The following is a 27659-nucleotide window of genomic DNA, read 5'->3' as shown; positions in this document are numbered from 1 at the left end:
GACCCTTCAACCATTAAAACTTCATTCCTGCAACGTGTAAAAGAAAATTGGCATTTCCAAGGGAAGCCCATATTGGTCATCATTGACAGGAGAGGTAGGATCACACACACAAATGCTCTTCCTATGATGGAGTTTTGGGGGCCTTCAGCCTACCCTTTCACAATAGAAGTTCAAAAGTGGCTCCAAAAAGGGCTAAGCGATGCAATTGATTACATGTTTTCTGCCAACAATGAGCCAAACATGGAGCAAACGGTAATGAATTTTATCTCTTAATTTGTTTTCCTTATGTCTTAATATTAGAATCAGTATCTACAAATCCCAAGGTTAGTCGAGTTGGCAAGATACCTTTGTTTCAGAAACTCTTCTTACATTCTTGGGGCCACTTACATGGGGTGTTAAATGCTCTTCACTATTTTTATTAAAATAAACAAATAAATAAAAATAAAAATAAATAAATAAAAATAAAAATAAATAAATAAAAAATAAAAAATTATTCAATATCTACAAGGATATATATATATATATATATATAACTTTCAATTCAAAAATTTTCATGCATTTTTTATAGGTTGAGGAAAGGAAGATTGTCTGCTTCTATGGAAGCCATAACGAAAATTGGATTAGAAATTTTCTGCAGATGCGCAAATAAATTTTGAAATGGTGATTACTTATGTTGGCACAAAAAAGAAGCAAGAAGATTTGCCAAGGATCTTGACCTTCATCAATGATATCAACAATAGTAGGGATTGGTCTGAGGAAGGAATCATATCATTTTGGCGCACTTTGAAGATGTCATCAACATGCCCCAAGACAATGAATGTGCTATTTTCATGGAGGAAAGAGTTTATTAGCATATTAAGTTACGATGAACATGAGGATGGGTGGGCTCTAATTTTCATAGAATCCAAACAGGAAATTGTCAAATCCAGTGGGACCAAATTGATTGATAGTCTGAACAACTTCACGACACGCGGATCAAGAATTCAAGAACCCAAGGATTTTCTAAAAGAACTAAATGAAGATCTACGAGTGAAGCATGTTGCAGAACATTCCAGCAATGGCATGAAGGTCCCAACAACTAGTGATGGTCCTGTACAGGTGCACTGTATGGCATGCGGGCTCTTTATGGATATTAATTAATTAGTCCATTCATGGAAATGGCTACCTTCCATTAGTTGATTTCGATCTATTGTGCATTATAAAATGTTAAATTATAATCAAACTCTTGTGTGCTACCTTCCATTAGTTGATTTCAATCCATGTGGCACATTTTTTGGGCCTTTTAGGAAAGGCTTCCCCATCGAACTCTGTAGGAAAATTGCAAGGGATTAAATTGTTTGTTTGTTTCATAGTCTCAAAGTGAGTATCTAATTATCCACAGGTTTATGGTACAAGACCTTGATTTGGGATCACAAAAGAAAAGATGAAGAGGTTGGATGGAAATTCAAAGGAACAGGGTACCAATGGATACACATGAAATGGGGGCAGATATTAAATGGGATATATACAAAACTCCAGCACCATTATTACAATATCAAGTTCATTCAGATAAAGAAAAATCAAAAGGCACTTCAGTTCAAAACACCCCTTCAATGATTTTTTTCCCTGTCTAAATGTTGTATGCAGGGCAATCCCTGAAATGTGCATTCCAGATGATCCGAACTCAGGATATTTAAGAAATCCTTGTTTGGGGCCCATTGCCACACCTAATGCCAAAAGGTGTTCAGTGATGATGCTGTTCAAGAACACTTCGAATCTTGCATGCAATTTCTTCATGTTACTGACCACATCCCATAAGTCGAATCATTCCAGAACCAGAACAAAACCTCCAATGTTGAATACTCAAGTAATTGATTAGAACAACGGATATAAATTCAATGAGAAGATTTGATGGTGAATGTGGTCTGTAACAATGTAAGAACAAGCAGCACAGCTGCTGCAAGAACTGAAATCACTGACCATGGCGTGTTGAAATAAGTATGTCTCAAATTTGCCTTCCATGAATGCCAAATAACCCTATAATACGCATTCAAATCTTGACAGATATCAGAAAAATAAAAATCACCAGCATCAATGTTTACCTCTTTGACAAGTTTGTTGAAAAGTAAAGACACCTGCTCATGGTCTCCTAACAAGCTTTTGATAATACCATGCTCACGTAGCAGTATGACATCCTTGGCAGAGTCAATGAAGCTATCCAAGAGGCTTGCATTATCTGTGATGTATCTAGGGGCAACACAATGTAATTGTTCAAAGCAAATCATATTCCGCAGAAGAGACTGTCCAATCTTGGATATTTATACATGGGATGGCCAAAACTCCTCCTTTGAAACTTATGTCCAATAAGCATTTGCCTGCGACCACCTCAAATTTGACTCCTTCATGAAGTGCTGTCACATTATTGGGAAATTCAAGCTCCTTCTCATTTCCCAAAGACATCTTACGTAATGAAGGGATATAGCAGTCCCTTACAAAGTCAAGCAAATTCTTTACTCGAGAGGTTCTGAAGACTAGGTCAGGCTTTTCAACAGTTGAGACTGAATCTGTCTCTCCATCTCTCTCAGCATTGCACATGAGGATGAAGAGGAGCAACAATCACACACAGAAGCAAGCATCTGCTTTACTTTGGAGCATTTCAAATTCTGCCTCATCACTTGTTCCTCTTCTGGCACCATACGAGAAAAGGAAAAGCGAAAAATTTTAATGAGGGAATGGTATCCATCTCCTTGGTTAATTTGTACAAACACTCAAGAACAAAGAAGGGCAACTGATTTTCAAGCAGTATAAAGTCACATTTTAGGGCACTAGACAACCAGTCGGTACTAGACACAGGATCTTCTCTATGACTCGGCTCAAGTGGCAAATTTCTGAGGAGAAATTCGAGCATGAAACATCCATCAAATAGCATCATTGTTACAAATTCATCACTATTGGTACTGATGCTTTCTGAATAACATTGGCGTGTTCTTTCTTCAATCTGCTTCATAGTTTTGACATATTCTGGCAAGGTTATATCAGGTTTTCGATCTACAAATGAATGCAGATACTGCCACTTATGTGTTTCCATCGCTCTTAGGTTTTCCTTGCCATGGTGAAAAGGGCCGATGGAATTTAAATCAGATCTGGATCATTATTTGATTTAATAGCTTCATCCAAGAAGAGAGGACTTACATTCCAAGGCCATGAAGTGGTTGTTTGGTAAAAAACAAATAAGAGTTCTAAGTCCTTAAAATTACTCCAAACTTCATTAACGTTCCAAGCCCTTCAATCAAACCTGCTACACTCTAAATAAGAAACTGTGGACTTTCTTCATAGCTGGTCAGCATTGAAATTAAACAAAATATTTGGTCTAATTTCGAAGTTGTTTGACCAACTTTGAACCTAACAATGACCCTAAATGGTATTTTGATAAATTTGTATCACTTTGCTTAGTTTTATTGGGATTGTCAAAACATTAGTTAGGGGTTGGAAAAGACAGATCGGGTTTCTTTGTAGCGTGCGCTACATGCTATGTCATGTGATGAAGGATCTCAGTCTTGGAAAAGACTTCCAAACCTACAAATTAGACTTGTACCTATCCTATGCCAGCCATTTATCATTATTATTCATATATTCAAGATGACAAATGATCAAACATCTACGAGGGCCAATACCCAAAATTTTCCAAGAATTCATGTATAACTTTGCCACATAGGTAAATGTACCTAAAAATGGCACCTGATTGTAAGGATGTCAATTTCAAACCGAATCCAAAATCGAGTCGAATTAACCAAATCGAATAAATTCGGTTCAAATTCAGTTTGAGTATGAGTATGGACCTTGGTTCGGCTTGGTTTCGGTTTAGGGTGTAAGAACCATTAGTTCAAACCAAAACTGAACAAATGAAAAAAATCCTAGTATCATTGAGAGAGATTTTTTTAGATTGTAAGAGTTTTTTATAATTTATTATCACATATTTATATGCTAAGACAATTTGGATTAGCAATGGCTATACAGCCCATAACTAAAGCCCATTATGGATTTTGTTCCATCATAATCATGGTCCAAAAGTGGAACCGTTTTCATAATTGAATTAAAATCGAGGTGCAAAACCGAATTAAAACCGCATATTAGAATCGAATTGGAATTGAAATCGAACCGAGCCGAATTGAATCGGCTTCAACATCTAAATATGGAACCGAGTCGGTTCTCAATTCTGTTCTGGTCCACCTTATCATCATTCAGAACCAAACCAAAACCGAACCAAATACCGGAACCAAATCGATATACAGCCTTACCAGATTGTAGTTTTTCCTCTTTTCTTCTTTTTTTGAGGGAGAGCGGAGGGGAGGAAAATGTTTTAAAATTTTCAATTATTATTATTTGGATTTGAAAAATAAAATAAAAAAATTACATTTCAATTCTATCATTAATCAATATGATAAGAAATTTAAGTAGCTTAGATAATCATATAGGGTTATGATTAAAAAGATTCCTTTATTAGTTTGGAATTTTCACTTTCCTTCTCTTTAATTTTCCTTACAATTATAAATAAAATATATTACCTAAATAAATAGATAGACTTTAGATGAAATTGTGCGAAGGTAAACTAAAGTGGCAGCCCATAAGCTTTAAGGGTTGGGCGAAGTTGCAACTTTACGACTATAGTTAAACTTCCTTTATATTTTCATTAATCAGATTGGGCATGCATGCTGTGGCTAGGTCGACATGCTGCATATATAGGGTATCACAAATAACCGCTATCTGGTTCACCTCTTACAATTTGTTTCCATGTCCAATCTCGTTAATACAATGTCACACTTAGGCTATATTTATCAGTCTAGAGAAGAAAAGAATAAAGTAAAAAATTGTAGTATTTTGTTGGTTTAAGAAATTCGCATTGTGTTCCATATGTCGTGAACCAAGAGAAGATTTTTTTTTTGAATTTCAAAACTTATTTTGGGAATGGTGAAGTTTCTTAACAGTTGCCAGAAGAAAAAAAAAATCTTACCTAAAACACAAGAAAATATAAACTTTTCTTTTCTTCTGTTAATAGCTAAATAGACATATTTTTTTATTTTCTTACCATTTCATTTATTTATTTCTCTTTTTTGCATTCTTTTTTCTTTTCTTTTCTTTTCTTTTCTTCTTTAGGCTGTGTTTGGTAACAAAGGGGGGAATATCATCCTCTAAGGATAATTTTCAATAATAATTCTCCATTTTTCCATGTGCAACTCCTAGTTGCCGTTCCCTAGAGTTGGGACAACCGACACTAGTTTTGGCTGCTCTCTTTGGCTGCCATCCACTAGCAGGAAATGAACCCCCCCCCCTCCCCACAACAGTAGAAGAATTTGTGATTTCAGTTGAATCTAAAATTTTGCATGTTATCTAGATTTCCAATGGTAAAATTTATGGGTCACCCTCTCATTTTGCATAAATAGGTGCATTCATCCATGCTTTATAGTTTTACCCAAAAAAAAAAAAAAAATCCATGTTCTATAGATTTCATGGAAAGTCATGTAATATAACGGAAAGTCATTTGATACATGATATGTTAGGGTCAGTCACCGTTAGGCCTTGTGGATGAGATTCTCTCTTCATGTTGTATCAAGAGGGGGTCCTTTGAAGCAATTAAAATAAAAAATCCCCATACATATAAGGGAAATTTACAGTGACACCCCACTATTAGAGAGACATCCCTGCATAATTTCAAATTATGCCCACACACCCTACCGTAAGTCCATATTAAGTGAGGATTTGAAATGATGGTTTTATCCTTTTTTAACTAAAATGCATGAACACATCATACGTGCTACACATTTCTTCAATTTTAATGGTGATGGTGAGTGGGGACTAATCACTGAAATAAAAACAGATTTTACAGGAAAGATCTTCAAAGAGAGATCTAAGGTTCTGGCGTTCTATCGAAGAGCAAAATTCTCCACTCTAATTGAACTTCAAGTATCTATCTTAACTCCCCTTTCTATATTCTAAAGCCTCAGTGAAGGAGAGGATAAGGCGGCCAGCCATCATTGTAAGAGAGGAGGAAGGAGCAGAGGATGGCTTCAACGAGCAGCAATGCTAACACCTTCCTGCCCTCGACTTTCATGGGTACTCGAATCCATTTCTCCCCAGAAACACCAGACCTTAATACCCCATGTCTTCCTTTTCTAATAAAAGTAAGCTTTTAATCACTCAAAACCTCCTTGAAGGGAAACCTAATTCCAATTCCAAGAATCTGATGACCATACGCTCCCAAACCGCTCTTGTTGTCGTTATTTTCACTTCAATTTCGTAAAGCATTCCTCTCGCTCTCACTATTAATTAACATCAACAACCAATCTTTTTCTTTTTCTTCATCTCCTCCGCCGGTACTAGAAGTTGAAGCCACATAACCTAACACCTCACCATCGTCTCTCTACTCTTAGAACCTTATCCTCATAGCCCCGAAGCCTCAAACCCAGTCAACCTCTAATATCCCCAATGGGAACGATAAGAGGGAGCAGACCATTAACCAACTGTTGTGGAGATGGATGGCTTTTCCAAAAATAACAGCGTAATCGTGCTTGCTGTGACCAACATGCTCGCCGATGCTCTTAATGGAGAGAAAACGATATGGGGATGAAGAAGGTCTTTTTCGATTTTGGGTTGAGGGGTTAAGGGGCTAAGGGAGGAAATATTAGGTACTTCACTTTTTAGAGGGCCTAGACTTAGCTTTAGCTAAAAGGACTTAGGGTTGGACTGGGGTTTTATAAAATCTGGCCCTATTTCACTCCTACTACTAAGTTTTTAGGATAAAGAACGAATGTTCCCTATGTAAAGTGTAAACTATAAAGAACAATGTCTGATAACATTCTTTTTCCCTAAGTTTTTAATCTCTTTCAAATGTCTATGTATCTATTGAAAGTAATAGAAACTATGTCACCCTGTTGATGTGCCCCATCAATGACTTAATCGTTGTTCTAGGTAGTCCATTAATTGATGGTTTTGGTTGAGACACCAATAGTTATCAATTGAGCTTATTTCATTACTAGGGAGGTACTTTTAATCATGGGTTCTTATAGTTGTATGGTTTTGGTTGAAACACGAGTAGATTGATTTTTTTTGTAGTACTGTACTTAAGAAATCACAGGAGGAGTAAATATTTGTTGGCATTTATTTGAGAATTATTTGCTTTGCAGGCTTCCCTGGAAATTTTTTGAGAGAAAAAAAATCGATGGGAGCCTAAGACCAACTGATTAAGGTCTTGAATTGGATACCAACCAACAAACAATATACGGGCTTTATTGGGAGGTATTATCTTGACAACCATATAAAACTATGTCAAAATAAAGCAAAAATATGAAAATATTGGTGTTGGCCTCTAACATGTACGTGCAAGTGAATCATGAACATGAGATCATCCTCCAACCCCCTCCCCCTCCCCCTCCCCCTCCCCCTCCAAAAATATGCAATCCCCACCCCGTTCCATCCCCAGCACATGTTTATTGTATAGATGAATGAGATTTGACAAGCCGCAAACATAAAGACCTGAAGCTCCAAGTCTATAAGGTGCACCCTTTTTTTTTTTATGGTAAACCATAAGGTTCACAACAATCGTTTTGACTACTACCAATAGGGTGCATATATGATTGAATTTGAATGTGAAATTTAAAAAGTGGACGTGCTTGAGCCCAAACTAAACTTCAAGTTGGGTTAAAGTCAATCCAATTGGATCCTAACTTGAGTAGGTTCCTGCGTCTACTAAAACATTTATATAGAAAAAAACAAAAGATTTTGTGCATGACTGTGTATGTACATGGTCATTCTATGGTCATTCTATTTTCTTTTAATTTTTTGATAATAAAAAAAATGACGGCCCTCGTTACGAAGACAATCTATTTTCTTTCTTTGGGCAGCAATCACTGGTGGACCTTATCATAAAGACATTGCAAAGTTCATGTCTAGGTTGATCTCTGAAACAGAAAAATTGGTTCTCAGACATCATTCCCCAGGAAAGGTAACATTGAAAAAGCTGAAGGCCCAAAAACAAGTTTTAAAGTTACCTGGGTGCCAATGATGGTGGATCAAACAATTACTTGGACTGAAGACAACAAAGAAGGGTTTCTAGCATTGGCGCTTCCATGCCTTGGTATTGGGTGTCAGACGCATCAATGCTCTTTCCATGATCGAACTTCGGGGCTCTTCAGCTCTACCCTTTCACCATAAATGTTGAAAAATTTCGGTCATTTCGGCTTAAAAAATGCATTATTTCATCAAAATTTCAACCATTTCGGTCATTTTACTAATTTCGGCTACTTCAACCATTAGTTCCCCAAATGGCCAGCAAAACACATGAAAATAAGTACACCATTTCGACAAAATTTCGGTATTTCGATGATTTTGAATCCACTGAAACGATACAAGTTCTTAAATCTTGCTTTTAATTTGTTGTCCTTATGTCTTAAAACTAGTAAGATCTACAAGAATAACTTCCAATTCACACTTTCATGCATTTTTGTAGGTTAAAGAAGGGAAGATGATCTGCTTCTATGGAAGCCATAACGAAGATAGGATAAGAAATTTTCTGCAGAAGATTGAATTTTTTACAGTGCAAACAAATTTTGAAATGGAGATTATTTATGTTGGCACAAACAAGAAGCAAGAAGAATTGCCAAGGGTCTTGGCCATCATCAAGGACATCAATAGCAAGAGTAGTAGGGTTTGGTATGAGGAAGGAATCCAATCATTTTGGTGCACTTCGAAGATGTCAACATGCCCAAAGACGACGGTGCGAATAGGCACAGAGACGATAATGGTGTAAATTGCAGATTTTTTAGCTAAAAGCGCCTCTAAGGCTGGATTGTCTGAGATTTCGGTGGTATTTCCTAATCGCATTGTAGCAGAGCTTGAGAATGATGGTGCGAATAGGCACAGATTTAGATTCTGCTAGGTTGCTCGCTTGCTTTCTCTGCTGATGGCTTCGCCGAAGGTGGAGACAGCAAGTTGGCCTAGTGGCTTCAGCCGTATCTTTTTTTCTCCTCTTTGGATGTATTTTTCCTTCTTAATAAAATTACCCTTTTACAAAAAAAAAATAAACATGCCCAGAGACGATGATGGATGTGCAATTTGCAACGAGGAAAGAATTTATTAGCATATTAAGTTACGATGAGCATGAAGGATGGGTGGGTTCTAATTTTCACCAACTCCAAACAGGATATTGTCAAATCCAGTGGGGACAAATTGATCGATAATTGGGACAACTTCACAACAAGTGGATCAAGAATTCAAGAACCTAAGGATTTTCTAAGAGAGGTAAATGAAGAACTACAGGTGAAATATGTTGCAGATCATTACTACAGGGCCCCAAAACTCGATCATGGCAATCAGCATTGTCTATGCATATGTACCAATGTGGATTAGATGAATCCTCCAACAAGAAATTCATGGAATTAATGTCCATTTCTTACACAAATAAACAAGGAACTGAAAATTCCAGAGGATCTGCAACCCACCATCTCCAGCATACAATCTACATTCTGGAGGGGAGGGCAAATTACAAAAATATCAAGTTCATCCATATATATATATATATATATAAAACAAAATAAACAAAATAAACAAAAAGCACTTCAGTTCAAAACACCACTTCAATGAATTTTTTCCCTATCTAAATGTTGGATGCAAGGCAATCCCTACAATGCGCATTCCAGATGATCCGAACTCAGGATATTTAAGAAATCCAAGTTTTGGAGCCCATTGCCACACCTGCTGCCAAAAGGACTTCTATTCATTGATGATGCTGTTCAAGAACACGTTGAATCTTGCATGCAATTTCTTCACGTTACCGACCACTTCCCATAAATCGAATTATTCCAGTACCAAAACAAAACCCCCAATGTTGAATACTCAAGTAATTGATTAGAGCAACAGAAATATTTCAATGAGAAGATTTGATAGTGTATATGGTCTGTAACAATGTAAGAACAAGCAGTACAGCTGCTGCAAGAACTGAAATTACTGTCCATGGCGTGTTGAAATAAGTATGTCTCAAATTTGCCTTCCATGAATGCCAAATAACCCTGTAATACGCATTCAAATCTTGACAGATGTCACAAAAATAAAAATCACCAGCATCAACGTTTACCTCTTTGACAAGTTTGTTGAATAGTAGAGACACCTGCTCATGGTCTCCTAACAAGCTTTTGATAATACCATGCTCACGTAGCAGTATGACATCCTTGGAAGAGTCAATGAAGCTATCCAAGAGGCTTGCATAATCTGTGATGTATCTAGGGGCAACACAATGTAATTGTTCAAAGCAAATCATATTCCGCAGAAGAGACTCTGTCCAATCTTGGATATTTATACATGGGATGGCCAAAACTCCTTCTTTGAAACTTATGTCCAATAAGCATTTGCCTGTGACCACCTCAAATTTGACTCCTGCTTCATGAAGTGTTGTCACATTATTGGGAAATTCAAGCTCCTTCTCATTTCCCAAAGACATCTTAGGTAATGAAGGGATGTAGCAGTCCCTTAAAAAGTCAAGCAAATGTTTTACTTGGAAGGTTCTGAAGACTAGGTCAGGCATTTCGACAGTCGAGACTGAATCTGTCTCTCCATTCTCTCTCAGCATTGCACATGAGGATGAAGAGGAGCAGCAATTACACACAGAAGCAAGCATCTGCTTTACTTTGGAGCATTTCGAATTCTGTCTCAAAACTTGTTCCTCTTCTGGCACCATACGAGAAAAGGAAAAGCGAATAATTTTAATGAGGGAATGTAATCCATCTCCTTGGTTTAATTTGTATAAACGCTCAAGAACAAAGAAGGGCAACTGATTTTCAAGTAATATAAAGTCACATTTTATGGCACTAGACAACCAATCAGTACTAGATAAAGGATCTTCTCTATGACTCAGCTCAAGTGGCAAATTTCTGAGGAGAAATTCGAGGATGAAACATCCATCAACTAGCATCATTGTTACAAATTCGTCACTATTGATACTGACGCTTTCTGAATAACATTGGCGTGTTCTTTCTTCTATCTGCTTCATAGTTTTGACATATTCTGGCAAGGCTATGTCAGGTTTTCGATATATAAATGAATGCAGATACTGCCATTTATGTGTTTCCATCGCTCTTAGGTTTTCCTTGCCATGGTGAAAAGGGCCAATGGAGACCAACTGAGGTGTGTATGCCTCTTCATTTATTTTCCGGAGTTTCTCAGGAACACGATAAATACAGATATTGGAGGACAAGCGTGGGACAACATTTAATATTTCTTGGATAGATGCCACCAATGTACTTTCTGGATCTCCAATCCGAAGGGAAATGCACTGGCCACCTTCATTTTGTTGCTCCAAAGTATCTGTAGTACTAGGCATCACATTAAGCTTCACTCTTCTACTGAATACAGTGTGCAGATAACTGACAAAATATAATCTTGGTCAATACCAACAAAAACCTATCACCCACCCACACACACAAAGCAAAACAACACTCGAGAAGCCTTCCCTAGGGGATCACCTGATTTTTGTGTAAGAAATAACAACTCATTGGATTTTTTCTTGTCCTCCACCCCCCCCCCCCCCCTCCCCTGCCAAGGATAAGCGCTTAAAGTATAAAATTATCAGGAAATTAAACAATTTAGTAATTCATTCATGGGTTGAAGTATAGTTTACACAGGGAAGTTCATTATGGCATATGAATGGTGGGATTCTCTTCATCCACAGTGATGGAAAACTTTCACCTAAATGGAACTCTAACAATCTATCATGTAATTAGCAGCTATTGTTAATCACAAAACATAGGAAAGTGGAATTTTGGAGTGTATAAATAACCCAACAAACAAAAAAATAGCAACAGCATCAGAAGTAGTGAAGTACCTTGAATTATAGGAAAGAAAATGAAAACAAGGAGTAGCAGCACGTTTACTCCACCATGTTCAATTTAGGTATCTTGTAATCAAAACCAACAATAAAATGAATAGTCTCACAACAACAGAGAGGATCGCAATCTCTACTCTCAGATCAGAAAGAGAGAGAGAGATCAGCAAGGACTACAGAGTGTGGTTGCCATAAACGCAGAGTACCGACAGTTTTCACCGGTTTCTCTTGGCGTAACCATAGACGAGTAGCCATGTCGAGAGGGACTTGGACTTTATCAGTGAACCAACCCAGCACGTCTCTTTTCACAATAATCTAGTTGGCAGATAGGAATAGAGTTTCAAAGCAGCCAAGAAATTGCTCTTTTTCTTGTCGGCTGGGACTTGGACTTTATCAGTGAACCAAACCAGCACGTCTCCTTTTACAATAATCTAGTCGGCAGATAGGAATAGAGTTTCAAAGCAGCCAAGAAATTTCTCTTTTTCCTTTGTTTATTCTTACAACCTCATCAGGGCTTGTTGATAATGGTGTAAAGCCTTGAGATGAACACTGGCACTCAATCCCTATTCCTTTGAAAACACAAGCGCACATAAAACACAGACACAGAGAGCGAGAGAGAGATTAGTAATTTGGTGTGAAGTAAGAATGGCCGAAGCATACAAACTCTCGCGTAAGCAATCCAAAGCTTTAGGGAAAGTAATTTCTTCCGTCGCAGAAAATAGTGGAAAATCTTTGTCATCTGAGGATCTAGGGATCATAAAGCATATCATCTCCCCTGAGGATTTCGAAATCCTAAGACGAAATTTGGGTGTGACGAGGATATTTTATAATGGCGATGACAAGAATTTACCATTTTCATTGTTGCAGTCTTTTTCGGACATCCCCGGCATAATCGATGTTGAGGAAGGAGGTCGATTGTCTCGAGAGTTTAACTATGATGACTTGATGGGATTGATAGAGAATATCTTCCACCATGCACTCTTCAACGACAAACCGGTGAGTTGATTTCTCTCCTCTCCTTAACTTTCTTTCATCTCATTTCCTTTTCTTTTTTTTTTGGGTAGATTTTATCTCATTTCTTAGCAACCCTAGATCGTCCATAGGGAAGATTATGTTTTTCCCTTGTGGAGGAGCTTGTAACAATCATTTTTTGCAATGTAAAATTCTCGCTTCAAAGCTGAAGACACCTATTTCAATTTTCAGCAGAGTTCTTAAGAGGGTGGAATCGGTTCAGAGTGATACTGAGTCAATTTGGCCTATATAACTGATCTAGTGTCGATATTAAAAATAAATAAATAAATAACTACTTTGTGTAAACATTTTCCCTAACCCCTTATATTAGAAAATCCTTAGGAGCCGTTTGAAATTTGAATAGGAAATTTTTTTTTTTTTTTTCATGGTATCAATTCAATTCAAACCGATCTTATAAGTATCGATGGCAAGACCGATCTCTCCTTCCCCTTCACTTCCCCACACTAATCCCCATCCAAATGGTCTTGGAAAGGAAAAGTGAGGGAATTACCATTTCAATTGCTTACTGGGTTATCCCAGAGCCCACATCCTCTACAATAAACAGTGTTATGTAGCAAGCATTGAACAGTTAAGTAGTAAGCATTGAACAGTTAAGAGCATCTTAATACGCATCCTAGAGGACTCTCAACCACCCGATATTCACTGTATCAATACAATAATTGCATATGATTTTCACACCTTTACTCCGGGCTACTTTTCCAAGACCCTCTCTCTCTCCCTCCCTCTCTCCCTCCCTTCTACCTAGTATGAATGATGATCCCAAGTCCGGACCTAAAATGATCCCAAATACTTAGATCCTTGTCTTTAAACTTTACTACCTCAAACAAAATTTCACATGGGATTGAAACTTGTCACTCGCCATGTTTGAAACAAGAAAAGAAAATAAATTTAATAATATGAAGTGAAAGAGAAAGATTTGACGTCATTATTTTATCTTATTTGTATTTTTCTCTCTTCCATCTATTTCTTGTGTTTCAAGAAGTTACGCTGATTGGTAAACTAGACTTAATCACTTCGATGTCAAATTTAATTTGAGCATTGATGACTTAGGTCTGATCGCTCAATTTTGATGCCCTAATTTTTATCGGTATTGTGATAGAATTGAGATGGGAGATGAGGAATCTTTTCACCCACTACTTAAATCAATTTAGAATATCAAGGGATAAATTTGTCATTTTAATTTTACAAGTTTTAATTGAAATACTCATATGGATAAAACAATATTTTCATTCAACCACTAACGTAAGACTAACACGATCAGGTTTCAAAATCCACATCCTCTGTAACGAGCGATGAGGTGTAGTGAGTATCGGACGACTGAGAGCATCTGGGCACACACCCCAAAGGGCTCCCAGTCACCTGATGCTCACTGTATCTGTTTAGCGGTTGCAGACGATTTTCACATGGGGTTTCAAGTATTGGTTTCAAATTTTGAATCTCTCAAGCAATATGACCATAGGACAAGGGGTGTCCAAGTAATTTTTCCAAAGTTTACATATAGGAAAATTTAAAAATAAAATATAAAAGAAAAAAAATTGAAAGTAGGGGAGTTCATAAGTGATAGTAATGCCCCTTAAAATCAAATGGTGCGTGCTCTATAACGCAACACAATAGGCCGACACGTGGAATTGTAGAAACTAACAATCAAGATTTCTAAGAGCATAAAGGAGCTTTTGTACTTATGATGTAGGGGAGAGGATAATCCTCATAAGGGAGGGTTTTGCTTCGATTTTTTAATAATTTGATGGTTGGTTTTCCTTCAATTTGATTTGATTTTTTTTTTTTTAAATCATCAATTTTTTGTTCTCTAGGACAACATTCCCTTTCCTTTTCTTTCTCTCATGTTTTGTTGGATGACTACAAGGGAGTGTCTTGCCCTCAGTTTGTATCTTCTTACTCCTTATCTTAATATATAATGCTCTCTCTTTCTAGCAAAAATAATAATAATAATAACAATAATAAAATTTCCTTCAATTTTTTAATTACTTGGCATCCATTAGGCATGTAGCTCTTACATGTGCCACTATAATTTTGGTGAAGCCATGCATCTTTATATAGATCTTATTGGTGTACTCTGTTGATGAGATCTTTTAAGGCAATGATGATAATCAATATAAATGGATGACTTATTGATAGGTCTTTAAGGCAAATTTTGATTATCTTATCAGATTAAGATGATGACTTCTTTACTAATGAGGTCCTAATCATGGGTTCTACTATTATTTTTTGATTGAGATCGTCTATACATTTATTTTTTTTTCATTAAGACTATGTATTAATATATTTTTTTTTTGGTAAACTGTATTACTATAATTATGGCATCACATGCGGGAGGACTAAATATCTTGACATTTATTTATGAATTGTTCTTTTACAGGCTTCCCAACAAAATTTGCATGAGAAAATTAATGAGGGCCTAAGATCCACTGAAGGACTTCAAATTGATAGTAGCATCCAACGGACTGTACATGAGCTTTATTGGAAGGTAAATATAGATGAGCATAGCCAAAACTATATATCAAAATAAAGCAAAAATACAAAGACTTTTTTTTTTTTTTGGGTTAGAAAAAATACCAAGACATTAGTGCAGCATTTAGCATGGATATTTATTATTCTACTGGATTTACGGGAAGTTAATGAGGACCTGAGTTACCAATCATCTTATTGTACATGACTCATTTATAAGTATATGAACATTTTTCTTCACATTAATAATGAATGCTTATCAAAAAAAAAAAAGAAAAAAAAAAAAAAAAACATTAATAATAAATGAGTTGTTTACCAAAAATAGTAATAATAATAATAATGGATGAGTCGATTAAAGACATTTAGGATGAAACTCAAATAATTATACACATGTATTCAAATATCAAATAATATTTATGCATAGGAGAAAGAATCATGCTGGTCTAGCATTTCCCACGGCCGACTTTTTAGGGGGGCTTTGAAAAGACATCCACACCCTCTAAAAACAGGGAAAACACTAGACCAGCAGGATTCCTCCTCCCAATATTTATATGCATTATGTACTATTACTTGTTTTTGGCAGATGATATCAAGATGTGCATGTGGTGTGGATGATGCACATGAAGTGACAGTAGCCTTGCTTGATTCACTACATGATTACTCTTGGGCGGCTCAAATAGTGTTGCTGGTGGCTGCATTTGCAATCAGCTTTGGCGAGTTTTGGCAAACCGTGGAACCACCCTTGACTACAGAAGAAGATCATCTATCACGATCAATATGTATACTTAAGCGACCTCATTGTTTGATCCAAGCAACTGATTCCGTGAAGTCTGGCCTTGAATCTATAAGGACTTTGGTGGAAAGAATTTGGGAGTTGACCAAATGGCTTGTTGAATTTGAAAAGGAATTCGCTACCAGTTGGTATGCTACATATAAAAAGAGTAATGCTGCTATTGAATATCCAGAAGTACTTGTTATTGGGTACCAGGTTGTGTATAGTGTTGTCACCTGCCTCTTTCATGACATTGCATTGGTGAGAATGAACAAAGAGTAAGAATATCATATTCTACCCATACCCCTACCTCTACCTGCGTCCACATCCTCTGCAGCCACCACAAAGGTGCAGTGAGCAGCCGGTGGCTGGGAGCCCCTTAGGGTGTGTGTTCGGATGCTCACTGCAACATTGCAGTGGCTTTAGAGGTTGTGGACTGATGACCCCTACCCCTACAGTCCAAAATGAATGAGATTTTTTGGTACCCAGTAAAAGACCCCCTCAATATTATCATTGTTGTTTTTCAGGTACACAACTTTAGCCACTGAGTTCCACCAAATGAGAAAGTCTTCAGAGACACTAGCTTTTCTTCAATCTTATGTCTATGCAAGAAGAAGAATGTACGCCATTGGTCTCCATGCTCAATACAGTGAGTTCGTACCCACTAATTGACAGTTGAAATTACTCTATAGTTTTTACTCTTAACTAATCATGTCTTTATAATTGAGGATATTTTGGGCAATTAGAAATAGGTTAAGGTTTTTCCTATATATATTCTGATATTCTTTCTTGTGACAGTGATCGATACTGGACCTAGTTATCTAAACATTCTAAAGTTCATGTCTGGGTTGATCTCTCAAACAGGAGAATTGGTTCTAAGTCGGGCTACCAAAGGAAAGGTTAGATTGATGCAAAGTTCATATCTGACTTGAATGTATATGTTGCCAGCATTCCTCTGCCACATTCTCAGTAGATGAGAATTTACTGAGGATCTAAGTTGCAGATAAATTACTGCTTGAACTAATGTTCTATGGATGTGGTGTTATACAGGAAACATTCTTTACCAAAACAAAAAAGTTACAGGTAACATTGGAAAAGCTCACAGGCAAGTGCATTGCCTTGTTCATCTCAGATTTCAAAGTCCAAAAGGAAGAATTTCCATCACTCATAAAAACTTACAAAGCTGCTTCGAACAACCCAAACACATGTTTTGAAGTTGTTTGGGTGCCGATGGTGGATCAATCTACTACTTGGACTGAAGACAACAAAAGAACAGTTTCTAACATGGGCACTTCCATGCCTTGGTATTGGGTATCAGATCCTTCCACCATTAAAATTTCATTCCTGCAACATGTGAAAGAAGAATGGCATTTCCAAGGGAAGCCCATATTGGTGATCCTTGACATGGGAGCTGGCCAGATCAAACACACCAATGCTCTTCCCATGATGGAGTTTTGGGGTCCTTCAGCCTACCCTTTCTCAATAAAAGATGAAGAAAGGCTCCAAGAAGGACTTAGCCGTGCGATTGACTTAATGTTTTCCACCAACGAGCCAAACATGGACAAATGGGTAATGAATCTCATCTCTTAAATGTTAGGATACACGCATGGTCTTAACTCCTTATCTTTAGTCTTAATGTCTCTCTCATAATGGGTTCAGTTACTAATAGGTCCACACATAACAATACAGACTTTACACAATATAGAATGGTATATTGAAACCACTACCCATTAAGGAAAACATCTCCCGCATAGGATTCCACCCAACCATACCATTCAGTCAACACCCATCCAACTAGTTCATACATATACAATGACTGGATGCTAGCCCACATATAAAAATACGTTTCATTAAATTTATTTTCTTATGTGTCTTAAAACCAAAATCTGCAAGGATCATTTCCAATTCACTTTAATTTCATTTTTATAGGTTGAGGAAGGGAAGATCATATGCTTCTATGGAAGCCATAACGAAGAATGGATAAGAAGATTTCTCCAGAAGCTAGAAAATATTACTACGCAAACAAATTTTAAAATGGAGATTACATATGTTGGCACAAACAAGAAGGAAGAAGAATTGTCAAGGATCTTGGCCATCATCAAGGACATGAACAAGAGTAGGGTTTGGCCTGAAGAAAGAATCCTATCATTTTGGCACACTTGGAAGAAAATAAGACGCCCCAAGAAGATTTATTTTTCAATGTGGAAAGAGATCATTAACATATTAAGTTATGATGAGTATGAGGATGGGTGGGCTCTAATTTTCCAAGACTCCAAACAAGATGTTGTCAAATCCAGTGGGACCAAATTGATCGAATGTTTGGATAGCTTTGTGACACGTGGATCAAGAATTGAAGAACCTAAGAATTTTCTAAAAGAGCTAAATGAAGAACTACGGGTGAAGTATGCTGCAGAACATTGCTGCAATGGCATGAAGGTCCCAACTAGTGATGGTTCTGTACAGGTTCATTGTATGGAATGTGGTCGCTTTATGGATTGATCAGACTCACATTTAACTGAGGCCTCAATGTGAGTCTGATACTCTGGGCTGGGCCCAAAGTTCAAAAGGTCAAAAGCTCGTGAATTAACTCTAGTTTGTGGGTTAATTATAGGCCAAAGTTCATATGATCATGGGTCAGAGCCCAAAATCCAAAATCTATTTAGAAACCCATCCATAGAAGGAGAAATATAAATATAACTTTCCACTTGCAAGCATTAATAAGCAAGAGACACATAAATGTGTGATATGGTTCACAATGCCCTTATTATATGTTAATAATAAAAAAATTAATTGGAAAAGATATGCATAGTTTAGGATTTTTTTTTGTGGGGGGGGGGTTGGGTTTGTGGGTGGGGGTAGGGGTGGATCCATTTTCCGATAAGCTTTCGTTGTGTAAACCAAGTTTGTGCCAACATAATTAATTAGCTTAAGTTTTTTGTTAATCTTTTTTAACTGTACTGGAACATGAACTCAGAAAGCAGACATTGTCCTATTTGAAATTTGAACACATAATATGGAATCACGGGAATTGGAAACTATCTAAACTATGGGATATAAAAATCAAAACTCTTTAAATGATATGTTGTGATTCTATATGGTTAATATAAATTTTTCCCACACCATGGGTTTGCATAAATATAAAAAATAAAAATTGGAGTATAAATTTGTATTGTATCATATCAGTTACATGTGATACACATGAGGGGGAAAAAAGATAAAATCCCCTATGCCCTTCTTAGCCAAGCACTCTCATTGGTTGAGTCGTTAGTTCTAGAAAAATTGACGGCGTGCCTAACCTATTTCATATAACTTATCAATTTCATAGATCAAAAAAGATAAACTCTAGCATATCTTTTCCCTTAAGTAACCGCTAGTGTATTCAACTTTTTCCTTTTCCTATATTATATACTCCTACTATCCACAGTCTTACCTAGGGTGTCAATCAATCAGGATGGGCCAATCCTAATTGGGCCTAGTTGGGCTCGACCAAATTTTAGGGTTGGACAAAAAACATCCGTTTAGCTAAACGGACTTAGCTAGGGAGGACATGGTACTATTTATAATCGGACCTGTTGATCTCGAGCATTAATCAGGCCTTAGCAGGGATTGAACTTGTTTATTGTTAAATGGGCCTTCTCAACACCAATGCAGTGGTCGAAATACTCAAGTTATTCCACTAAAACCACAATTTTTCCTCAAGATATCTTGCAAACCCACCATTAATTTACCACCACAATCACATAAATTTTATTTTTAAATTTAATTTCTATTGTTAAAGACGCTTGCTCATCGATCAATCTCTTTTTCATCTTGAAAATTGGAGCAAACCCAGTTAGACTTTTCTTTTACTCTTCAATTTTATTGGTATAGAAATGGGGATTTCAGGCAATATTAAAAGGGTTGGGTTAGGTCAGGTTTAAAAGATTATGGTTAAGGTCAGACTTATAAATGTGTGGGGCCGGTCAGACGGCTATCGGGCTAGGTGTTGCACCGTATACTACCTATTTATAAACGTGTTGGACTCAAGCCCTACATATATATTAATCGAGTCTGTCCAAATAGAATGAGTATACTAAAACCACTAGCCACTAAGGAAATCATCTCCCGCATAGGGAATCCAACTGGCCCATATATACGCAATGATTGAATGATAACCCACATATAGGAAATTGTTGCATTAAATTTTATTTTCTTATATGTCTTAGACCCAAGATCTATAAGGATCATTTTCAACTCAAACTTTAATTTCATTTTTATAGGTTGAGGAAGGGAAAATCATCTGCTTCTATGGAAGTCATAACCAAGAATGGATTAGAAGATTTCTCCAGAAGATGGAAATTATTACTACGCAAACAAATTTTGAAATGGAGATTACATATGTTGGCACAAACAAGAAGGAAGAAGAGTTGTCAAGGATCTTGGCCATCATCAAGGACATGAACAAGAGTAGGGTTTGGCCTGAGGAAAGTATCCTCTCATTTTGGCACACTTGGAAGAAGATAAAACGCCCCAAGAAGATTTATTTTTCAATGTGGAAAGAGATCATTAACAAATTAAGTTACGATGAAAATGAGGATGGTTGGGCTCTAATTTTCCAAGACTTCAAACAGGAAGTTGTGAAATCCAGTGGGACCAAATTGATCGAATGTTTGGACAGCTTCGCGACACGTGGATCAAAGAATTGAAGAACATAAAGATTTTCTAAAAGAGCTAAATGAAGGACTACGGGTGAAGTATGTTGCAGAACATTGTTGCAATGGCATGAAGGTCCCAACTAGTGATGGTCCTGTACAGGTGCACTGTATGGAATGTGGTCGCTTTATGGATTAATCGGGTTTTGGTTTATCGATTTAGTTCGGTTTAGCATTTCGATTATTTGGATTAATCAATTTTTATTCGGTTTGTAATCAGATTATTTGATGTAATAGTTTCATTATTCGTTGTAATTGATATTATTTGATTTATCAATTTTAAACGATTCCACAATGGTGTTTATTGGTTCAAAATCAAAATTAAACCTAATAATAATTGGTTTATATTCCAGCTTAACCATTTGGTTCAATTTTGGTATAAAAATTAACACCCTTACTGGTGATTACTGATTAGCGTGCAAGTTTGGCTTGACAAGCTCGAACTCGCCTTGGGCCCAGCAAGGTTCTGTTGGGCTTTTCAGCTGGCAAGCTGGGCCAAGGTTTAAATTTTAGGGTAGGGTCGAGTTGGGCTAAATTTGGGTTTAGCTGAGGCCTCAATTTGAGTCTGATACTCTGGGCCAAGCCCGCTGTTAGCAAAAACGCTTTTAAACCTCGGTTTCAAACACGTTCTCGTTTTTTACCGTTTAACACACGTTTTCCAGTATGCTTCTCATAGATACTTAAAACAACATCAAATGGCAAACATTTCCGTTCTAAACACGTTTATACACTTCTCTGTTTTTTTGTGTTTTTAAGACTTAATTTATTGAACATAATATCTACTTAATTGACCATATCTTTCTCTCCCGAACGCTGATCCACTTGATTCTTTCCCCGACTTGAAGCTAACTCAATGGCCTATATTTCTCATGATATCACGTTCAACTCAATATTAATGTATAGATCCCGAAATTGATATACAAATTGATGCATTTGCTGAAAAATGTTTCTAAGTGATGACTCCCAACTCAAACTGAACATACATTATTCCAAGAGTGTGTTGACTATATTGACTATAATGAATAACATCATAGCCAAGTCACATTGCTCAACAAAACTTGGACATGTGTGGTGTGTGAATTTAAAATTGGCAGTGGATGATATTCAATTATATATCATAAAACTTATAATGAGACATGAGATATATATGCATTAGTGTTGGATACTGTAGTTATTTTGAACATTAGATGCAAATATTTATGTAATAATTCCTTAATTTATACGAGTATAGCATTGTTTTTTTACTCCTGTTTCTTTAAAATCTACATGTTTAAAACCCGTACCGACTGTTTTCTGTTTTTTGCCATTCTCTATTTTACTGACCGTTTATTTGACCGTATCGTTCAAAATATTTTACTGTTTAAAACCGGTACCATCGGTCTCTATTTTTTTTACCGTTCCCATTTTTGCTAACAAGGCCGAGCCCAAAGCTCAAAGGCTCAAAAGCTTGTTAATTAACCCTAGTTTGTGGGTTAATTGTTGGCCAAAGTTCATATGATCATGGATCAGAGCCCAAAATCCAAAATCTACTTAGAAACCCATCCATAGAAGGAGAAATATAAATATAATTTTCCACTTACAAGCATTAATAAGCAAGAGATACATAAATGTGTGATATGGTTCACAAAGCCCTTATTATATGTTAATCATAAAAAAAACTAATTAGAAAAAGATATGCATAATTTGGGCTTTGTTATCAAATATGACTTCAAATAAAATTAATTAGAGGATAAGGATCCATGATCGATACCATTTAGTTCAAAATATAAATAAACTGAATTGTTGGGTTTTCTTTTTTTCTTTTTTTTTTTTTTTTTTTTTTTGGGGGGGGGGGGGGGGCGGCGGTTGTGTAAACCAAGTTTGTGCCAACATAATTAAATAGCTTAAGTTTTTTGCTAATCTTTTTTAACCATACTGGAACATGAACTCAGAAAGCAAACATTGTCGTATTTGAAAATTGAACACATAATATGGAATCACAGGTATCTGAAACTATCTAAAATATGGGATATAAAAATCAAAACTCCTTGAATGATATGTCGTGATTCTATGCGGTTAATATAAATTGTTCCCACCATGGGTTTGCATAAATATAAAAAATAAAAATTGGAGTATAAATCTGTTTTGTATCATATCAATTACATGTGATACACATGGGGGGGATAAAATCCCCTATGCCTTTCTTATCGAAGCCCTTCCATTGGTTGAGTCGTTAGTTCAGAAAAACTGACAGTTTGCCTAACCTATTTCATATAATTTATCAATTTCATAGATCGAAAAAGATAAACTCTAGCAAACCTTTTTCCCTTAGGTAATCCGCTAGTGTATTCATCCTTTTACCTTCCCTATATTATAGACTCTTATCCTACAGTCCTACTTAGGGGTGTCAGTCAATCGGGAAGGGCCAGTCTCGATTGGGCCTAGTTGAGTTCGACCAAATTTTGGGGTTGCACCATGAACGCCTGTTTAGCTAAATGGACTTAGCAAGGGCGGACATGGTACTATTTATAATTGGACCGTTTGATCTTGGGCTTTAACCGGGCCTTAGCAGGGATCGAACTTGTTTATCCCTAAACGCACCTTCTCAACGCCGATGCAATAGTCGAAATACTCAATTTTATTCCACTAAAACCACATTTTTTCTTCAAGACATCTTGCAAACCCACCATCAATTCACCACCATAATCACATAAATTTCATTTCTATTGTTAAAGGCTCTTGGTCAAATTGGAGTAAATTCACTTGGAATTCAATTTCTTTTTCAAATTGGAGTAAACCCACTTGGACTTTTCTTTTACTCTCGAGTTTTATTGGTGTCGAAATGGGGATTTCAAGCAATACTAAAAGAGTCGGGCTAGGTAGGGTTTAAAGAGTCGATTAAGGTCAGACTTATAAATGAATCAAGCCGATTGAGCGCTTGTTGGGCTGGGTGCTGCATGGTGTACAACCTATTTATAAACATGTCCAACTCAAGCTCTACACATTTATTAATCGGGTCTGTCCAGATCAGACTATAAACGTGTTGGTTTCGATTGGGCCTATCGATGCAGGCCTGGAACAGACAACCCTAATCCTACCCATCCCCAGGTGCATGTTATCTTGTCGCCAGCGGATCATTCCAAACCCTCAGCATGAGCGACAGTGCGACACCGACCGTGGATTCTGCAACTGAAAAGAGGATAGAAAAATCCCCCTTTTTTTTTCTGTTTTCTTCCTACATCTCAAAATCCTCTCTATTTAAATTAGTAAGTATAGTTGGAGTCCAACTATATTTCACTTAGTTTTAAAGTGAAGAGTAAAGTTCGATTTCAGTTTCCAGATAGGACTAAAAGTTGTTTATTTGCTTCTATAAAACACGCTTCTGAACTCTTCTCTCTCATCTTGTCTTCTTCGTTCTTCTTCACCCTACCTGCAAATTCAAATAGAATCTGAGTCTTATCAGTTCAGAACAAAACGAGGTGATTTACATTCAATAGTTCTTCAATCTTCAGTAATTTTTCACTACTCCCTTGCTTTTAATCGTTGGTTAGACAGGTATGGATATTTTCAAACTTCATTAAAAATCCAAGCAGGATTGGATTGATTTATTGATTCTTCTATTTTCTTTTTCTACTGTTAGCAATCTTGGGCTTCTTTTTTGTTTTTATGCTACCTCCAATTGTGATAACCATTGCTGCTAGAGTGGGTTTTGTTTGAACAACTATTATAGTGTTAGCTTGAACTTCATTTAATGATCAAACCATGTAGAATCGATGCTTTGGAATTCATTTGGAAAGAATCCTAGAATTTTAGAATATCTGCAATCTGTATGCTGCGTCACAGTTCTCTCTTATGTCTTTCACATTCTCATGGCTTCTTCATTGTTGATTTATAAGTGTTTAAACTAAAAAATAATTGATTGTTGCTGGATATTTTGATTTAAAAAAACTTTGGTCTTATGAAATGATTAGGAGTCTGGATTGGATGGTGGTTTGATTGTACCATGTTGGCAGTTGACACTTGAGAGCTTACACACAATGGTGAATTTATGTGTGTATATTGTTGTATTTTTCATACCATTTTTTTTCAAAGTGATATTTGTTTGACAAGTTTATGTTTGTTTTACTCCATTTTTGTTTTGTTTTGTGTAATGCAAGATTTCTTCTATCTTCTGATATTAACAACTTTTTTTTTTAGTAGTTCTATCATTTCAACCGTCAATATGTCACAACCCCATTTGCATGAGACAAGGAATGGTATGGGGAATTGGGCTGAACTTTCTAGTGACATTCTAGGAGTGATTGTGGATCAGTTTTCGGCAATCGAAGATATTTCTCATTTTGGTGATGTTTGTCGGTCATGGCGATCAGTTTCAATCGACAAATGGCACTTCTCTATTGTTGATCCCTGGCTAATGCTTGCAGAGAAGGAAGACGATGATAATCGTGGCTTTTACAGTCTCTCCACCAAAAAGGTTTACAACTTGAACTTGCCAGAGACCCATGGTAGGAAGTGTTGGTCCTCCTACGGTTGGTTGATAACTCTAGGGCTTGATTTGGAGATTTATTTATTAAACCCCTTTTCTCGATCTCGGGTTTCAATTCGGCTTCCACATCAATCAACTCTCCCCAATCAATACAACCCTGGAGTAGAACGAGAATATATCCGTCGGGTTTTTATACGTAAAGTGGTATTGTCCTCGAGACCATCTAAAAGAACCACCCATTGTGAAGATGAGGGAAAATGCTTGGTTATGGGGATATTTTCCCAATGGAGGAAATTAGCCTTTTTGAGATTGGGAGATGAAGTTTGGACTCCTGTATACACTCCTAAAGGTACAGGTATTAATGATGTCGTCTACTTGAATGGTCAATTTTATGCCATCGCTGATGGAGGAAAATTGGTAATTGTTGATATTTCCTGTCCTGATCCAAAGACTATTGAGATTTCTGAACCACCAGAGGATTATGATATTTGTGCAATGTCTTATCTTGTGGAGTCAGAAGGAGAGTTGTTTTTGTTGGCACGGATTTTATATTTGGGCTACGTACAACCACCAAAAGGGAAAAAGCAATTTGTTCGTGAAACAGATGGATTTAATGTTTACAAATTCAATTTTGATGACAAGAAGTGGACAAAGGTGAAGAGCTTGGACAACCGTGCGTTCTTTGTTGGTACTAATGCATCTTTCGCCATCTTCCCTACTAACCATTCAGGATGCGAATCTAATTGTATCTACTACACTGATGACGACACATATAGTCTTATGACAGATAGTTCTATTAAAGGAGGAGCTGGTAAAGACATGGGAGTATTTCGAATGGAGACTGAGGAATTAGATGATCACTATGATGGCCCTAATATCCGAACTTATATTTGTGCACCTTTTTGGATTTGTCCTTCCCCATAAAGGATAGTTTGTGGTTATTTATTTTTTATTTATGAATATTGGTTATTTAATTTTTTATTTATGACTTTTGATTGAAGAAGTTTTAATGTTTTCGTTGACGCTGGATTTGTTGCGTGTGCTACAATAAAGGTTTTTTATTTTATTTTATTATTTTATGATTATTGTTGGAAGAAGTAAAATTTTTTATTTCCATAAATATTTTAGATTTTTGTGGTACCCATGTATTGATTGAAAGGGTTACCAAGGGCCTGACAGAAAATTATACCGAAAATTAGATTAAAAAGAAGAAATTAAAGAACACAAGTGGAGAATAAAGAAATAAAGTGGAAATTAAATTAACCATTAAAATGAGAAAAAATCTGCGAAAACTCCAAGTATACATTATCAAAATGTGAGAGATTTAATTATTAAATATTAAAATAAAATTCGAATTGGGTATACCCAATTCGAATTTTATAAAATCAATTTATTTTTAAACTATTTTCAAATACAAGGGTTTGTGTGATAGAACATATCTAATCATGAAATTTAGTCTAACTTTTTTATCAAATGGAAGAAAATTTTGTTAAGATAAAGCATTGAGAAAATTAATGTCAGCATTACAGATTGACACAATTGTTTTGTTTTTTCATACCTTTGTGGGCTGAATTTGCCAAAAGAATAACCCTGTCATTAGTGGATCTAAGTCAAAAAGAGAGGGTAGAGAGAAGGTTATAGACATCCAAGAAGAGAGGAATCACATTCCAAGGCCATGATGTGGTTGTTTGGGAAAAAGAAATAAGAATTTTAAGTCCTTAAAATTACTCCAAACTTTGCTAATGTTCCAAGCCCTTTAATCCAACCTGCTACACTCTAAATAAGAAACTTTGTGGACTTTCTTCATAGCTGGACAGCATTGAAATTAAACAAAAAATTTGGTCTAATTTCAAAGTTGTTTGACCAACTTTGAACCTAACAATGACCCTAAATGGTATTTTGATAATTTTTTATCACTTTCCTTAGTCTTCTTGGGATTGTTAAAACATTAGTTAGGGGTTGGAAAAGACTGATCGGGTTTCTCTGTAACATGCGCTACATGCTATGTCACGTGACAAAGGATCCTAATCTTGGAAAAGACTTCCTAACCTACAAATTAGACTTGTACCTATCCTATGCCAGCCATTTATCATTATTATTCATATATTCAAGATGACAAATGATCAAACATCTACGAGGGCCAATACCCAAAATTTTCCAGGAATTCATGTATAACTTTGCCACATAGGTAAATGTACCTAAAAATGGCACCTGATTGTAAGGATGTCAATTTCAAATTGAGTCTGAAACCGAGCTGAATTAACCAAAATGAATTAATTTGGCTCAAAACCAGTTTGAGTATATGAGTATGGACCTTGGTTCGCTTGGTTTCGGTTTAGGGTGTAAGAATCATTGGTTCGAACCGAAAGCGAGCAAATGAAAAAA

General features: G+C 36.4%; 4 protein-coding genes across 7 annotated transcripts; 2 read left to right on the top strand and 2 right to left on the bottom strand.

The window, feature by feature from the left end:
* Positions 1 to 1487: 1487 nt before the first annotated feature.
* On the bottom strand, positions 1488 to 3248 carry LOC122082175 (UPF0481 protein At3g47200-like). The gene is made up of 3 exons (XM_042649653.1): positions 3244 to 3248; positions 2678 to 3122; positions 1488 to 2288 (listed from the first exon to the last, which is right to left on the bottom strand). Exons 1-3 carry the CDS (start codon positions 3246 to 3248, stop codon positions 1875 to 1877), a joined length of 864 nt encoding a protein of 287 aa, XP_042505587.1. The 3' UTR covers positions 1488 to 1874.
* Positions 3249 to 9377: 6129 nt separating this feature from the next.
* LOC122080771 (UPF0481 protein At3g47200-like) lies at positions 9378 to 12118 on the bottom strand. 3 transcript variants are annotated; one of them, XM_042647602.1, is made up of 3 exons: positions 11490 to 12118; positions 10106 to 11390; positions 9378 to 10040 (listed from the first exon to the last, which is right to left on the bottom strand). In XM_042647602.1, exons 2-3 carry the CDS (start codon positions 11345 to 11347, stop codon positions 9798 to 9800), a joined length of 1485 nt encoding a protein of 494 aa, XP_042503536.1. In that variant the 5' UTR covers positions 11348 to 11390; positions 11490 to 12118; the 3' UTR covers positions 9378 to 9797. The 3 variants fall into 3 exon arrangements, with proteins under 3 accessions (XP_042503536.1, XP_042503535.1, XP_042503537.1); XM_042647601.1 differs by having other exon boundaries at positions 11849 to 12118; XM_042647603.1 differs by having other exon boundaries at positions 9378 to 11390; positions 11849 to 12118.
* A 358-nt stretch (positions 12119 to 12476) lies between these two features.
* Positions 12477 to 18876, top strand: LOC122080770 (protein SIEVE ELEMENT OCCLUSION A-like). The gene is made up of 7 exons (XM_042647600.1): positions 12477 to 12844; positions 15258 to 15365; positions 15930 to 16396; positions 16646 to 16767; positions 16917 to 17017; positions 17169 to 17687; positions 18048 to 18876. Exons 1-7 carry the CDS (start codon positions 12494 to 12496, stop codon positions 18615 to 18617), a joined length of 2238 nt encoding a protein of 745 aa, XP_042503534.1. The 5' UTR covers positions 12477 to 12493; the 3' UTR covers positions 18618 to 18876.
* Positions 18877 to 24156: 5280 nt separating this feature from the next.
* On the top strand, positions 24157 to 26268 carry LOC122080797 (putative F-box protein At5g55150). 2 transcript variants are annotated; one of them, XM_042647654.1, is made up of 2 exons: positions 24157 to 24343; positions 24989 to 26268. In XM_042647654.1, exon 2 carries the CDS (start codon positions 25011 to 25013, stop codon positions 26196 to 26198), a length of 1188 nt encoding a protein of 395 aa, XP_042503588.1. In that variant the 5' UTR covers positions 24157 to 24343; positions 24989 to 25010; the 3' UTR covers positions 26199 to 26268. The 2 variants fall into 2 exon arrangements, with proteins under 2 accessions (XP_042503588.1, XP_042503589.1); XM_042647655.1 differs by having other exon boundaries at positions 24986 to 26268.
* Positions 26269 to 27659: the final 1391 nt, after the last annotated feature.

Source organism: Macadamia integrifolia, chromosome 6 (assembly GCF_013358625.1).
Source record: "Macadamia integrifolia cultivar HAES 741 chromosome 6, SCU_Mint_v3, whole genome shotgun sequence".
NCBI lineage: Eukaryota > Viridiplantae > Streptophyta > Magnoliopsida > Proteales > Proteaceae > Macadamia > Macadamia integrifolia.
The sequence above is the reverse complement of the archived record's forward strand: the minus strand, read 5'-3'. Positions and strand labels throughout refer to the sequence as shown.

What these genes read in the sequence shown, in the direction of transcription:
- LOC122080797 (XM_042647654.1), top strand. Translation starts at nt 25,011, where the DNA reads ATGTCACAACCCCATTTGCATGAGACAAGGAATGGTATGGGGAATTGG.
- LOC122082175 (XM_042649653.1), bottom strand. An exon ending in TTTTCGCTTTTCCTTTTCTC is followed by an intron (nt 2,289 to 2,677) that starts GTATGGTGCCAG and finishes TAAATATCCAAG; the next exon opens with ATTGGACAGTCTCTTCTGCG.
- LOC122080771 (XM_042647602.1), bottom strand. Translation starts at nt 11,347, where the DNA reads ATGCCTAGTACTACAGATACTTTGGAGCAACAAAATGAAGGTGGCCAG. An exon ending in TCAACAAACTTGTCAAAGAG is followed by an intron (nt 10,041 to 10,105) that starts GTAAACGTTGAT and finishes TGCGTATTACAG; the next exon opens with GGTTATTTGGCATTCATGGA.
- LOC122080770 (XM_042647600.1), top strand. Translation starts at nt 12,494, where the DNA reads ATGGCCGAAGCATACAAACTCTCGCGTAAGCAATCCAAAGCTTTAGGG. An exon ending in TTGGTGAGAATGAACAAAGA is followed by an intron (nt 16,397 to 16,645) that starts GTAAGAATATCA and finishes GTTGTTTTTCAG; the next exon opens with GTACACAACTTTAGCCACTG. An exon ending in AGCCAAACATGGACAAATGG is followed by an intron (nt 17,688 to 18,047) that starts GTAATGAATCTC and finishes TCATTTTTATAG; the next exon opens with GTTGAGGAAGGGAAGATCAT.